Consider the following 15,354-nt stretch of genomic DNA (forward strand, 5'->3'; position numbering starts at 1 on the left):
ATATCCTTATCTATTAAGGAACCTGACTGGATTTTCACTTTACTCACCATAGAAATGAAAAGCCTCCATACCAATGGAAGGACTTGCATTTTCCCTTTCGGAGCACTTCAATGCATCCCATTAAAGCGGCTGAGAAGGAACACGGAGAGCCGGAAAGCTGTGTAAACACAGTTCTGTAACATTGTGGCCAGGGCTCAGAACCCACACCGCTATTTGCTGTCCTGTGACTGGGAAATTTTGCTGCTTGTTTAACTAAACTTCTAAAGGATCCAGAGCAGATCCCTGCGCTATTTTCTCTTGCACAGCTCGTTTTGTCAGCTCTGTGTGTACCACTACCATCTACTGGCCAAACCGAGACTGACTGTGTTTCCGAGCACCACGATCCATCTTAAATCATTCCATCTCAGAGCAGCAAGGACGCCGGTGGGTTTGCTCCTGATGGTTACTCACACATCTGCATCAGGGCTGCACCAGACTGTAAGATATCACTGCTGGCCTGCAGAGGTTTAAAACCAACATTCCACCAGTTGCCAAAGGAAATATTATAGCTCAAGTAGAGGCCTCTATTTTTTGTGGAATTTTTTTGGTGGGGTTTGTTTTTGGGGTTTTTTTCATGTTTTTTTTTTTGGGGGGGGGTTTGGTTTTTTTTTGGTTTTTTTTTTTTTTTTGTTTTTAGCTGAGGATTTAGAGCCCAGTTGCTGAATGTGTGCAGTTTAGCTTTTAACCAAGCAAATGCCCTGGAGGAAGTGTATGCCATGGTTTTCATTACAGTGGGTTTATTATTACAAGAGGCTGAGGATGCCTGCTACTGAGGGATGCCTGTTACACTGAGGGAGGTAACATGATGAAAGAAAAACACAGGGGGTTAAATTAAATGGGAATTTGAGCAATGGGAACCAGAGCTAGTCAAGTGTCAACAGAGCATGCAAACCCACTATTTTTTCCCCATGGTCCCTCTGGACTGTACAGCACAAATTTCAAACAGCCCGTGGCTCCTTGGTCGTGCCCCAGCTACAAAAGTGTGTGTGTGCAGAAGTTGTGGAGGTGGGAGGGAGGAGGATCCCTGCACAAGGATGGGCAGTGCCCAGGACAGGCACAGCCAGAAAGGACTTTGCTGAGGAGTCATGCTGCCCACTTAAAACCTTGTGCCACAACCACCCTTTGCTGTGTACTACCATGCTGGGTATCACCAGCATACAAATGTTCCCATCACAGACTTGTGTCCATCTGGGATGAGGCAGCTGCACTGAACATCTCTTTTCCTCAGAGACATGCTGCAAGGATTGCTCAAGCGACCAGGAGGTAAATTTTCTCCTGGAATGGCATCTGCAAGGACAAGCAGATGGAGATTTGACAAACTCCAACATCTGGCAGACAAGCTTGACCTGAACGTACCTCTCTCTGGTGGGGGTACTCTTCCATCACCCAAGAAAGATGTGGTATGAAAAGATGTAACAGTTTTCTTTGGGTAAGAACACTGAAAGAAGCTAATAGGGCAAAAAACCTGCAACATTGACTGGCCTGTTCAGGCCCTGTTGAACCCAGTCCTTGGACACACAAAGCATGTTGGTGCAATCCATGCAAACTGCTGTGCTGCAGTCCATATATCTCTACCTCATTTGCAGAGGACACAAATAGGCTCCCACACAACTCCTCCACAATTCAGCAGGAAAATTCCTCCAGCCCATCACTCATTGCTGGTGGCCTCAGCTCACTACTGCAGGGAACAGGCAGTAGGCTGGGAGAATATCTGCAAATTAATGCCAAGATTCCATCCACCATCCTTACTGTTGGTGCTCTGGCTCCCACCTCCTTCCAGCACCTCCTGCACACAAATTCTGGTGCATCCTCCTCCATGCCCTGGGAAATGCTCAGACCACCCTGTGTGTGGAGATGGTGGGCAGTGCCCAGGTCTAGTCCAGTCACAGAGCCTGAAAGGAGGCTGGAGCCAGCTGTCCTCACACAGGATGAGCCAGGGCAAAGCCTGGGCACTGCTCTCGTGAGACACCAGGGCCTCTCTTAGTAAAACTGGGGAGAGATTCAAGACAAATTACAGCACGGACAACTACCAGTCACACTTTAATTTTCCAGTTGAAATAATACAGTGAATCTCACTGCCAATGTCATCAATGTCACCAACAAAACCACAGTCACCACATACTCTGATCAGGGACAGTATAGGAGAGCTCTGATTAAGGGAAAACAATTGAAAACCACTGATAACAAAGTCCAGTAGGAAGACTAGAAAGCAATCATTGATTACATTCTTGAGTGAATAATATCTGCAGTTATAAAAAAGTTAAATGATGAAAGATTTAAGACCCTTATCCAAGGGTCTATTCCTTCAAAACCACTCCAAAGTAGGAAGAAAACACTGTTTCAACTTTTTTTCTTTAATACAAGTTCATCTACATCAATGTTAATCAACAATCACTATTTTGAGGTTAGGTTTATTGATTATGCCATTACCCTTCAGATATATTTTAAGGAATAAAACATACCTCAAGGAAAATTGATAAAAAATCTATGTCAAGTTTTGTGGAAAATATACAACTTAATTAACCACATCAAAATCTGACCAGAGTCTGTATAAGTATCAACAGCACTGTAGCCCAATAAACACATGTCCCCAGAGATGGCACAGCTTAGTCCTGCAAACAAAAACCACCCTGCAAGCCACTCTGCTTGCTGTACTGTAAGAAGGCAGCATTTACACACTTCTCAGTGAATGTGATGAAGGGGGTTTATTGGTTTAAGTTCCTCCAAATTTGTTTGAATAGGTGAAATAGTAATGGGGAAAGAAGAGTTAATAAGCTTTTTCCCCTTTTCTTTTGGTGGTAAAAAGCTATCACAGGTAATACATATAAACAATAGATTATCTGGCAATTGTACTTAAAAGTTGCAGTCCATAAACTCTAATAATGGACTGCAAAAAAAACCAGTCCAATATATAAATCTAGAGGAGTGAACCAAAACTTAAAAAATATTACCGAAGACTAATGTATGGGGTCAAACTGCTAGATAGAACGTACACAGAAAAGCTATTTGTATTTTATATGATTGAAAAATTTCAGATTAAGAACTTGTGATAGCTACAACCGTAGAAGTCATCAAAAAGAGTAAACCAATTCTGTAAACCGGCACAGAAATATTTTATGTATGAAAAAATTTTTAAAAATAGCCCTACACATAATTATGGCATGAACAGGCAATTTTTGGCCACGTGAAATCTAGGTTAAAGGCAGTCATACATTCCTGTGCATGTGCACAAATATTGTGTAAAAACATTTCATTTGGCTTTAGCTCCTTGCTTAAGTCTGAGGAACATACCTCCATCTCAGCGATATTGCAAAACTTCTAGAATGAGTCACCTTAAAACAAGGAAACTGAGAAATAGAACAACAAATGCAACCCTTTGCAGCAGCTTTTAGAGATGGAGGAAATGACACTAAATCCATTGTGAAGTAACCATCGCTAAGCATTTGTTTTTCCACACTGCAATAAAAATAAAAAATAAAAAAGCTCCCAGGTGTTTTCAGAGAGTGTGTGGAGGACTGGCTGGATTGGTGGAAATCCCAAAGAGAGTAAACATGTCTGTCCTGGGCTGCTGTAACTGAGATAGTACAGAGACCTGAGCTGGCTCCTTCACAACCATTGGCAAAGCAAGGTGACAGAAAAATTCTTCTTCTTCCTTAGCACCTTGGTATGAACACCGAAAGGGAAAGTGTCTGCTGCATGGGGTGACAGGACTAGCACCCTTGGGGAACAGCAGTGTGTCTCCCCCCCATGTCACCCATAGCTTTGGAGAGCAGGGTCTCAGCAGAGTGTCCATGAATACTGCTCACAGGAACACTGCAGGTGAACAGTAAGGTCATTTGTTCCATACTTTCAGAAAGATTTGTAACACGGGTTTTTCTTCAAACAGATATTGCCACATTAAAAATGTTTTTAATGAAGGCTGATGGGATTCCATGTCTGAAATAATCTAGGTGAGAGATGGCATAGCTAAATCTTGAATAAGAAGCTGGATGCATCTCTAATGAATATAATAAGTTCAGAATGATGAAGCCATCATATCTCTAGACTAATTTATTTTATAACATGGACCAGGCATCACAGGCCAAACTACCAAAACTCTGGCAGTCCCAGGTCAAGAGAAACTTCATCTCCCTACAAGCTTGGAAATCAATGTGGCAAGAATCTATTGTCTGAAAAATAACTGTTCATTTTGCAGAAAAAAGTCTTCCCCATAATCCTTGGAATATATTTCAGAGTTGCTAAATGCAAGGCCAGATTTTAATGCCAGCTCATAAGCAGGTTCTGCAAAGTACAAAAACAAAACATAAAGGCCCAAACATTCCCAAAGGAAAAAGGTGCATAAAAATGTCAACTGCTCTGGGACCTCAAACATGTCTGCTCCAGGTGAGTTGTTGGAACTTTATGGTCTGTGAGTATTTTCAATTCCTGGCTTGTCTCAGAGAAGAACATTTCTCCATGGCTCTACCTTGCATCCTCACCTCATCCTGCCACAAAGCAAAAGCTCTCCAGGGTGGGGAGCTCCTCCAGCATTGACACTGAGGGCCATGAGGTTTCCTCATGATATGGGCACTCCGAGGGACTCCTGAGAATGAGAAAACCACTGCAGGTTGTGAAGTTTCACATGGAAGACAAGACCGCTTGCTACTTCTGATCGATTAATTGTTTTCACTTCTCTCAAAGTCAGAAATGAGGATGCTTTCTTCCAAAGCAGGACTATCAGCATTAATCTGTGGCAAATAGGCGTTTCTGACCCACAGTATCCTGCGGAAGAGTTGGTTGTTCTCTTTGTGCAGGCACCACAGGAAAATGGAAATGGCAGCCAACATCACCAATGTCACAAGAACAGCCAGAGCTACAAGCCCACTGTATGATGCTGAAAGGGAAGAGCAGAAATTGCTATTAAGCAAATATAGCTAGAATAATAAGTAGTTTGGAATATAAACATACAGGTCTTTTAAGGAAAACATTACTACTCCTTATATGTCACATATTTCAAATTACACATTTAACAGTGAACAAATATTGTCTCACAAAATATCAGCTCAAAATGTGTATTATTCCTTATTTTAAAAAGTACAGTTTACCTTTTTCAGAGGATTCTGTTGTATCAATATCTGAAATAAAATCCAGAACAGTCACAAAATGACCCACAAAGGTTATTATGTATATTCACTTTAAAATGGATACTGAGAAGACAATCTACCTAAAACCAACAAGAATAGGCTATTCTTTGTTTAATTTGACTCATGTCAATGTTATTCCAACTGGCCAAGTTAAACATAATCTAGTATGTTATTTAAAATCCCTTTAATTTGGTGGAATATATTAATTGGCATTAGTGCAAGGATGAGCAGCAGTATTTATCCACTTTTTAAAGGACAAATTCATGAACAGAACCATGCAGAGGCAGATCGGCCCGGCCAGGGCGTCCTGCAGTGACTGAGGGATTTTGTGTGGGCTCTGAAACACTTGAGCTCTCTCACAGAGCACATTCCTACTGCTGTGGTGCCTGCACGGCTCTCCCAGGCTGGACCTGCCCTCCCTGTGGGGGTTGTGGAGGTCACCCTGATGTCACAGGAAGGGGCAGGGGCTGCCTGGGCTCCCCAAACAGAGGTCACCCCAGCTGCCTGGGGCTTTTAGAGGTATTTTTTTCCCCAATGACAAGGGACAGAATTAATGAGATGAAAATTGACACCAAGTAAGCAAGCAACAAGGAACAAGTAAAACAATGGTTATAAGGACAGGATTGCCTTCGCTTATGGAAGCACATACCTGCATCCATTTTACACACAAAACCCTTTTTTTCTTTGCATGGAGATAATTGCCAGACTCCATCTGTGGTCCTCAAGCTGATGCAGAAATTCCCTTTGAGATTATCAAATTCAGGCTCTCTGATTCCCCAGTTAGAATAATTTAAAGGAGAACCATCAAACCAGGAGATTGTCTCATCTATGGGCAGAAGTCAAAAATTATTACCAAATAGAATAGTATTTTGATAAATATTTCTGTTTCAGTCAAGATTTACCCTCACATGAAAAATACACTATTACAGAATACCAGGATTTTGTCTGTTTGGACACTCTATTACTTTCTTCTCTTGAAGGATTTAAAAAACATCCTATGTAGCTAACACAGAAGACACTCTGCAGTGTATCTTTAAGAAGGAAAATAGGCATTTACATGCATGTATGCATATTGAGTATTCAGAATACTGGTAACCATTGCAGAAAGCCTCACTGTTTTTACTACATCATAAACAGGCACAAATCCATGAAAAAAAATCTCAAAAGACCAAAGTGTTTTGAAAAATGGTTATTGGAAATGGTTTTTGAAAAATAACCAAAACCCAAACCAAGTTCTTACATGCAGTTCTATTCTTCCCCAAACTTACTGTCTGTAACAAGCAGAATGTTCAACCAAACCATTTGTACAGAATAGCCAAAACTGTGTAATTCTTCCAAAATGAAGGCATTTTCATCTTCATCTTGAATAGTCAGAAGATTTGATCCTTCAAATTAAACATAGAACAAATTTTCAAGCAATCCATGCCATTAAAACATTGTACTTCAGCAAGTTAACATTAGGAGTCTTAATTAAAGAGCTTGAAAAGTCCGGTTATACATTATAAGTTCTTAAATTTGTAATAATTGTGAAAATGCTCAAGCAGATACAAAACTGTTCTCACATGACTTTAAAACAAATTTGAAGGCAAAAATGTTCATATTATGTTTTATTGTAGAAACCAATATTTTCACATGGAAAGGAACATTTTTCTGATGCATGCTGCTTCCAATTTCATAGCTGGCTTATGAGTTCCACTAACATTATCTTGAATCAGAGAAAACATATGCCATGATTTCAGTCATTTCAGAAAATAAATATTGATTTAAGATATCACAATGACATTTGGTAGTTACAAAATAATCACTTACCTTGATTTTTACAGACCTCATATGCTGTATCAAAACTCATGCCCTGAAGAACTGTGGAAAAGCTGTAGCAACTGTTTTTGAATTTGATCCAGGGTACAGTTTTTTCTGAACATAAGCCTTTATAGGCATTGAGTTTCTTTTCTGTGATAGAAGTAACAGCACAGCTTTATTGGCACAACAAAATACACATTAATATAACATTCCACACACTGTTTTGGAGTAATGCTAATAGCATGTTATTGTGTTATGCCTCTATTTTTTCAAAGTGAAAATCTAGCACTTGCATATATTTGTATTAAATGAGTACAGCTGGTTTTATTTCTGATCAAAAACCTTGCAGGATCACAACAGCAGGATCAGGACAATCTAACTGGTAGTGATGCGCATGAGCTAACCAGGGGCCCAGGTGACCAACACCACTGAATGGGAACGATTTGAAGAATTGGATGCTGCCACAAGACCCTGCAGTCTGGCACTGAATGGAGCTCCAGACCTGAATTCTGGATTTTACTAAACCCCAGATGACTGACAGAGCATTACAGGAAAAACAACATATTTTAGGATACAGAAAAATATTCTCACCTTTACTAAAAAAATTGCACAATCTTTGATGTGTTCATCAGAGAAGGTATGATAAATATTTCACTTTGCTCTAAATGCTTCCCTTCTCCCATCCCACAGTTAATTTCAGCAAACTGGATTCATTGCCATTCAAGCTAGGTCATTAGCAATCCTCATTTTTCACAGACAATATAGTGTTCACTGAGGAGACAAAGTAGGTAATTTTCCTGTTTCTTTTCCATTATGAAAGTTCTCTTTCCATTCTCCTACAGATCAGACCTGATGGCCAATATTTTATTGGAAAAAAATGGTTTCACATATACGAAACACAGAGAAGTACACTTCCGTTTAAAGTAGTAGTTAGCCTTGCTTAACATTGCTTAACCTCTAACAATTAACCTCCTTTCACATATTTCCACTGTCAGTACACACACTTGCAGACGCAAAGATTGAATATAAACCTTGACTGACTTACTAGGTGGCACGTGGCAAACTGCTCCTTGCAGAAGTTGTTCACAATTTGCACTTTTCCAGTGCCCTGAGGTATCAATGTAAACACAGCTGCCCAAGGCCTGGGACTCGTCATCCTCCCAGGAGGTAAACAAAGACCTGGTCCCATCTGACCATTCAAAATTAAGCCCATTCTGCCAAAACAAATTTCCGGTTATTTTTCTGATATAATTCAGCACCACACAAGTTAATCTTCTTTTGGTGGCATCCTCACCAGAATTACAGAATGTCTTAATTTTCCAAAGGCCCAATAAGGATCAACAAAAGGCAGAGCCAAGGATCCTCCCAACTCACCTCTGGGAGACTACAAACTACATCTAATTTTCTGTTTTCAGCAAGAAGTTATTTGGGCCATTGGGCTACTATGAATAAAACAATGAAATTTCAACATCAACATTACAAGAGATTTTTTTCCCTATGTTTTTAAAAGTTATCTATGGCTTTTAGTTTTCAGTAGTTGTTGTACCAAACTGGCTGTCACCGGACTTACACAGTATGTAAAAAGAAAAAAAAAAAGGAAGTTTAAGGCTCAAATTTTCCAGGGTTTCATCTCTAGATGCAAACTTTCTGTGACTTCAAATCAATGGCACAGCTCACTAGCTTGTTACTGGAAAATCTCCCTTGCAGCATCCCACTGACAGCCGGGAGCCTCCTACGTACATCGGAGGTGAAGAGCCCGATCCAGTGGCTGTATCCCAGGCGGTTGATGATGACGGTGAGGAAGGCCTGGTGGTACTGGTCTGTAATGCTCACCAGCTCTGCACTGTTTGCCATGCAGGCTTGCAATGCTGAAGACCATGTAAAATTCCCACTTATTAGTTTATACATTCTGTTTCCATATTCTAAAGTATCTGGCACAGGATACATATCAGAGGCATTGAAAAGATGTCTGGATGTGTCTGTTGCAAACAGGAAAGAAAAATAACTTATTTTTAAAACAGACAACTTGATCATAGCTGAGCAGCTTTTAAATAAACAGAACTATTGTTACAAACAAATTAAAAAATTGAAAACTCCTTGGTTTTAGGAAGGCTCTGTGAAATTTAAAAAAGAGAGCTCAGTTCAAATCCACTGCTGCTTTCTTTCATTTTAGTCTCCTTCAGAAAATAATTCAGAAAAGGGGAAATGGAATGCAGGCAGGATGGCAGAAGGAAAGAACCAGCTCATCTTTCCAGGAACTGACACATCTGTTTGGACATTTGAGCAAATTTAGCAGTTCACTACTGCCAGCAAGAGGCTTTCTTACTACTCCTTTCCCTGCTTCTCTGCTCTTCCTGCTGCAAATTCCTTGGTCTGGTGTTCACCTGACCCTGCACAAACCTGACACAGCCTGTAAAAAGCTGCAGAAAATGACAGTAATTAAAGGAAAATAAATTAAAAAAGCAGGAAGCAAGAAAAATATTTAGAATTTTTCTGCTGAATTAGCAAACTGAACTGCCTGATAGCTTGGGATAGTGCCAAGGGTGTCTCACTGGGGAGGCAGGACGGTCCATTTAACCCAGGAGTACTCTGCTGTGCATGGGGCACTGCTGAGCTGCATTACAGCCAGACCCATGGGCCACTCTCAGATCCACTGCCCTGCTGGGAAAATCTTCAGTTGTAACAAACAGCATTTGAACCTTGTGAATTCCTTCAGCTTTAACCAACAGTGCTTAGTGGGCAAGTGGTCATCTGATATATGAAGGTGTATCTTGACTGGCCCACATCACTGGAATTCATTCCAAGAAAATAAACTTTTTTGGAGGGCTGTGACCAAAAATGGATAATTAGAGGAACGGGATGTTCCCCAAATGGCCACCAGAGACCCTCAAAAGACCCCTACTCTAATGTAACATAATATAAGCTCCAAGAAGTGATTTAAATATGCAAAAGAATTCACAGAACATTTAGCATATATGTATGAGTTTGAGGAAATGTAATGAATATGTATAAGTTTCACAGATTTCAACTAGTCTGTTGGCTGGCTGCAGGGCATGGAACAGGAGCAGATCTTCCCTGCACGCCTGGCACCGAAATAAAATAATCCAGCTTTCTGACACTGAAATAACAGTGTTGGAGAATTTTATTCCTGACTTTCAGCGACACAGCTGAGAAAGGTGGGTAGGATCCTGAGCACCCACTGCAGCCCAAACCCTTGCCAGAATCCCAGCCACCATAAGGCAACTGTTTTCCTTCCTGCCTTTCCATGCCTCCTCCATCTGTCTCAAGCAGCAGCAAGGGGTTAAAATACAAACAATTGGGATGTAACTGAAACAAACCAGCAGGAAAGCACATTTATTTATTTTTTCTGCACCATGTATTGGATCACTCCAGCCCATCCCACAACTGTAGTTCTCAATAAATGATGTAAAATCCAGCTATGTTTTGCCTGAGTGACACATAAGCACTGCCCAAAGCTGGTACTTGTTCTGCTTCCCAGCTGCCTGTGCCTCCCCTCCCAGGCAGCAGCAGCAGAGTGTTGTCTCTGCATTTTAGGGTTAAATGTAGGGGTGATAATACAATATAGAGCTGAGCCATACAAAACCACCCTGCAGTAGAGGCAGCTGCCAAGGAGACTCCCCACAGGCTCAGATGCCAGCCCTCCCTTCGCCCCAGGGTCACCAACGTGCTGCTGCCCTGTTTGGGTGCTGTGTCCTGGCAGTGTCCTGCTGGCAGAGGGACTGCCCTGGCACCCAGGATGGGGCTCCAGAGCTGCCCACGGGCCCAGCCCAGAGGCAGCACCAGAACGTGGCTTGGGGAAACACAACAAACCCTGTTCCTCCCAAACACTTCATGCTTCTGGCAAAGGAACTTTATGGCACCAGAATTAGAGAAGCGTGGCACTAGAAAACAGAAGCCAAGCTCTATTCAATAAGCCGGTCAGATCCACACTGTTCAGAAAAATCTATTTGCTACAGTATCTTCTGATCTAACACTGCAGGTTACAACCCCCCACCCTAAATCATATTTTCATCAAAATCATCCTCAGTTTAGCCTTTTGTGGTTACTCTGCAGCCATGAGAGAAAATATGAAATTTCATCTCTATTTCCAATTCAAAGATACACTACAGAATGCTCAAAGTTAGGAGGAGAAGTTAATAACAGAATGTTTTTTAGCAATTACTTCTACACCCCAGCTACTGGTTTATTAAATAGTGTAGAGCTAGTTTGTCCAAACATCAAACTGTCTTAGAAATGTTTTATGTTCCTTGTTTTAGAGACACTTTTAAAAAGCTGCTTCTAGATATAAACAAAATAAGACAAATTCCATACAGTAAGAAAAGAGAACACAAGCAAAGTAAGACAAAACCTTACCCTGAGTCTTTTGGCAGACAAACCCATAATTTTTCTGACAGTTTTCTAAATACCATTTTCCCGTAAAATAAAAATTAGGGCTATTTGATACCAATGTACACAGTGGAAGTTGATCTTGAATGTTAAAATGCTCTCTCTGCAATCAACACAGAACCTTATATTAATTTAAATATACACAGTGTAAAACAATGCAGCATTATTAAATTAAATTTAAGAGAATAATTATCTCAAAGCCTGTATAACAAACATTTAGGTAGAACAATGAACAGTCCCATAAACACAATTTGAAACAATAAACTCATAATTAAAAAGCCACAAGCTTCCAGTGAACAATCCAAAATGCTAACCCAAATTGGGACCAACATATTGTAAAACAATGTATTAAAATAGGAAATTAATAATCTTGTTCCTCAACTTTGCTCAGAACAAGCATGTTATACTAACCACATGATTCTAAGTTTGCTGCTTAAAACCAGCTGCAAGAGAATATGAGTAGAGCCGCAAATTAAGTGAATGTCTGTCTCAATAGTGCCTTGTTTGCTACTTCTAGTTGTGCCTGTAAACCTGTACCCACAGTTCTTCGAAGTTGCAAAAATGAAGAGCAGCTTGAACTGCTGTAACAACTTTGGCCCTGACTTATGGAAGTCATGATTTTTATGGATAAAGCCAACTTCTCACTGTCACAACCCCCCTGAAAATACTCACATCCACTAGTTCAACTGGTGACCAGTTAGAATACATCTGAGGATTTTGATTCAGCCATTTTTCATAATCATCACTCTGGAAACCAATCCAAACACTTGTTTTCTGCCCATATAGATTCATTGTTATGAAAGCTTCAAAATGAAAGAGAAACAAAATAAAATAGACCAGTAAGAATTTAGGGATAGAAGAAGTCTCTTGCAACACACTAAAGCATTGAAAAAATAATTTCCAATCAATGATGTTACACAGTTACCAGAAAATAAGACTTGAGTAGTATTTCAGTATCATCTTACCATAAATTCAGTTAAATTGATTAATTTCAATTGGGTTAGGATTAGTCCATTAGCTAATAATACCAGTCCAACCACTATACAGTCCAGCTGAAGAAGCTTTTCCCAGTTTTAGTTGAAGATTTCTTAACTAAAGATAGCCAGTGAGATTCCTCCCACATCCAAATAAGTGGTTTTACAAGTGTGTGTGAAATTCAACTACCGGTTTTTGTTCATAAATATTTTCAAATTTGCTGGCATTTATTTCTCTGACAGTTCCAGCATGGTACTATACTACAGATAAGATTTTAAGTACTACTGCAAGATAAAAATGAGATAATTAGGTAGAAATTTTAAACTGCAAATTTTTAAATGGCTATTCCCGTTTTGGGAGTATTTTTAAGGCATGGTAAGCACAAAAGAATTTGCAATTATTCCTTAAAATGTACCTGTCATATATCTCATTGAACCTTTAAATTTTGGCAAACTGAGAAACGTTAATGTATTTAAAGCAGTGGGACCATGGGTAAGAGCTGAACAATCTTCTTTCCTAAATCTGTATCCAAGATTAAACTTTACTACACCATCCTAATGAAGATGATGTGTTATTTATTTAACAATATTTCCAGCACTGTACCTTGCTCCAGTTCATCTTCCAGGATAGCAAGTGACCCATCGTAGTTACTGCAGAATGCCTGTGCAGAGTACCAGTTTCTCAGATGTTCTGGATCCTTTGGAATTTGTATTAAAAAGCACTGTTTCCAAAAACAAAACAAAACCAACCGAACAAACTTGCTTTGTTTGCTTTCCTCCAGCCATTTATCAATCACTAAGAGTCATCACTAAAACATTTCACATGCTGTTACTGAATGTTAAATATTTCACAGCTTTCTGTCCTGCCACGGACATCTCCAGCACGCTCAGTGTTCGTTTCCAGCTGTGATCTGGACTGCATTCAAATCAGTTGTTTCAAGGCAAACAATTGAGGTTAAATTTATCCTTGCAGCCACTGCAGTGAGCACTGGGATAAATTCAGCCACCTCAATGCATGTTGCTAATAAGGAACTTAGGCATTTAAGAGAAGCCAGATGAAATAGTTACCTTTTGACCCTCAATTGTGAATTCACTTTGGCTTATAATTACCTTTAATGAAGGCCATTTGAAACAGCATGCTTCAGAGGACAGCAGCAATTAGGGATCCATTTAGCACATCAAGGGGTTAGAGACCTCTTTTGAGATCATAAAAGACACTTGAAATTGTCATATGTGGAAGAGAGAATGAAGCAGGCTTTTTATGGCAAAGGCACAAATGCAATTGCATAGCTTTTGCATATATGAGTATTTACTCCCTGAAACTAAAGTAAAATTTTTAACACGTTGTTAAGACAACTTCTTAAAGTTGGGGGCAGCTATTTAAGAGCAGTAAATCTTGGTGTCACTGTGTCAGTGGTTATAAACTTAAAAGCTCTCCTTTCAGAAATCAAGAAAATCTTCAAATATCAAGTAATCCTTAAGTATGATTTCTGTCTTACATATGGAATGCATTTTGAACAACAAAACAACATAAAAAAAGGTTTTACTTTGAATCCAAAGTGCAACCAGCCTTTGGGACATGCTCCTTGTTGGTACGGGTCTTTTGGAATCTCCTTCTCTATCTTCTTTGGAATGTTACGTTTACAAATGCAGGGAAGAGAAACAGAACAGTTTTCATCACCCCAGAGCCCTGAGCAAAAAGAAAAATCACAGTTCAATGTTGGTTTGAGAATTGGAAAGGGTTTTTTAAGATAGCTTAGATATTGTTTATTATCTGAGTAAAAAAACATTCTACATCAAATACATCTGGACGTACTGCATTACGGTGGATTTGATGGTTCGTGGGCACATCCTTTTATTTCCAGTTTAATTTTATCAAGTAAAACCAATTCCTCCACACTGAGTCATATAACATGTGACTATAAAGCAATTTATTAAAAAAAAAAAAAAAAGAGATGCCTTCCAGATAAAATAGTTTGACTTCCTTACATTGAAAATTTTTGGCAAGATCCAGGTGATGATATGAAATGCTGACCTGCTTAGGAGGAAAACACACTTTTCAGAAACTCAACAAATTTATAGCTTTGGCCAGCTGAGGGGGGAGGGTGGGCATCTCTTCCTTTTATCTGATACTAAATATGGCAATGGCAAACTCAAGCATTCATAAGTCATGAATCAAAACCCCAAGATTATGTGTGGAAAAAAGAAGATTTTATGCTTTTTCAGTTTTGACTTTCGAGCCTGGGACTACAAGACTGCAGCTGCATTAATCTTTCTCAGCTCTTCTCACAAATACAAAGCTGGCTATTTTTATTTTTCTTGGAACCTGACCTGTTTACTTTATTATATGATCATCAGAAAACAGACACTGGAAAATTATAGAAGTCACTAAACCACCAGTACTGTCACTTTTTTTTTAATACCCTAGTAAAATATAGAACTTTGCCATGATTGAAAGGCTAGCACCAAAATTATGGCACCCAAAAAATCCCTCAGCAGATTGGCTATGGGATCAAAAATAACGTAGAAACCTGAGTACTTAAAGTCATGTGCTGATAGAAAAACAGTTTATAGATGTAGGAAAATTTGTTCCTAAGTCCATGAGGGTCATTTGGTTCTGAGAAAACTGTGAACACCAGCAATGCATTAACATTACTGCTGTTCCACATAAAAGCTCAATGAAAACTGAGGTATCAATATCACTGGAATCTTTGTATTTTGACATTAGAGAGCTGTAACTATTAATATACTTTTAAAACCTAAAGCCTAGTCTCTGAGCATGTTAATGATATTTCATTATTATTTTCTTAATCACAGAAGGAGTCATGCAAATTATAACTATGGATCAGGACTTTAATATGGATTGCATTTCTCAAAAGCAAAGAGAAAAATAGAAACCCTTTGGCCAACAATAGAATAAAGTTACAAATTACTTTAGGCAGCAAAAGGAAATAGAAAAGAAACCTGTTTGTGATGAAATGAAGCCACATCTTTTCCCTGGTTTCTGCAGA

At 39.4% G+C, this 15,354-nt stretch overlaps 1 protein-coding gene across 1 annotated transcript in view; it reads right to left on the reverse strand.

Annotated features, from left to right (window-relative positions):
- Window positions 1-2,050: 2,050 nt before the first annotated feature.
- The window catches only part of PLA2R1 (phospholipase A2 receptor 1), a 34,265-nt gene continuing 20,961 nt past the window's right edge, over window positions 2,051-15,354 (reverse strand). The window contains 12 exon segments of the mRNA XM_031058039.1: window positions 2,051-4,912; window positions 5,124-5,153; window positions 5,812-5,988; window positions 6,431-6,547; window positions 6,972-7,112; window positions 8,008-8,176; window positions 8,703-8,941; window positions 11,337-11,472; window positions 12,042-12,172; window positions 12,948-13,065; window positions 13,891-14,033; window positions 15,308-15,354. The exon segment at window positions 15,308-15,354 is cut by the window's right edge and continues 16 nt beyond it. Coding sequence (XP_030913899.1) covers window positions 4,695-4,912; window positions 5,124-5,153; window positions 5,812-5,988; window positions 6,431-6,547; window positions 6,972-7,112; window positions 8,008-8,176; window positions 8,703-8,941; window positions 11,337-11,472; window positions 12,042-12,172; window positions 12,948-13,065; window positions 13,891-14,033; window positions 15,308-15,354 — 1,666 coding nt within the window. The 3' untranslated portion in view covers window positions 2,051-4,694.

This window comes from Geospiza fortis, unplaced genomic scaffold (assembly GCF_000277835.1).
Source record: "Geospiza fortis unplaced genomic scaffold, GeoFor_1.0 scaffold112, whole genome shotgun sequence".
Taxonomy (NCBI): Eukaryota; Metazoa; Chordata; class Aves; order Passeriformes; family Thraupidae; genus Geospiza; species Geospiza fortis.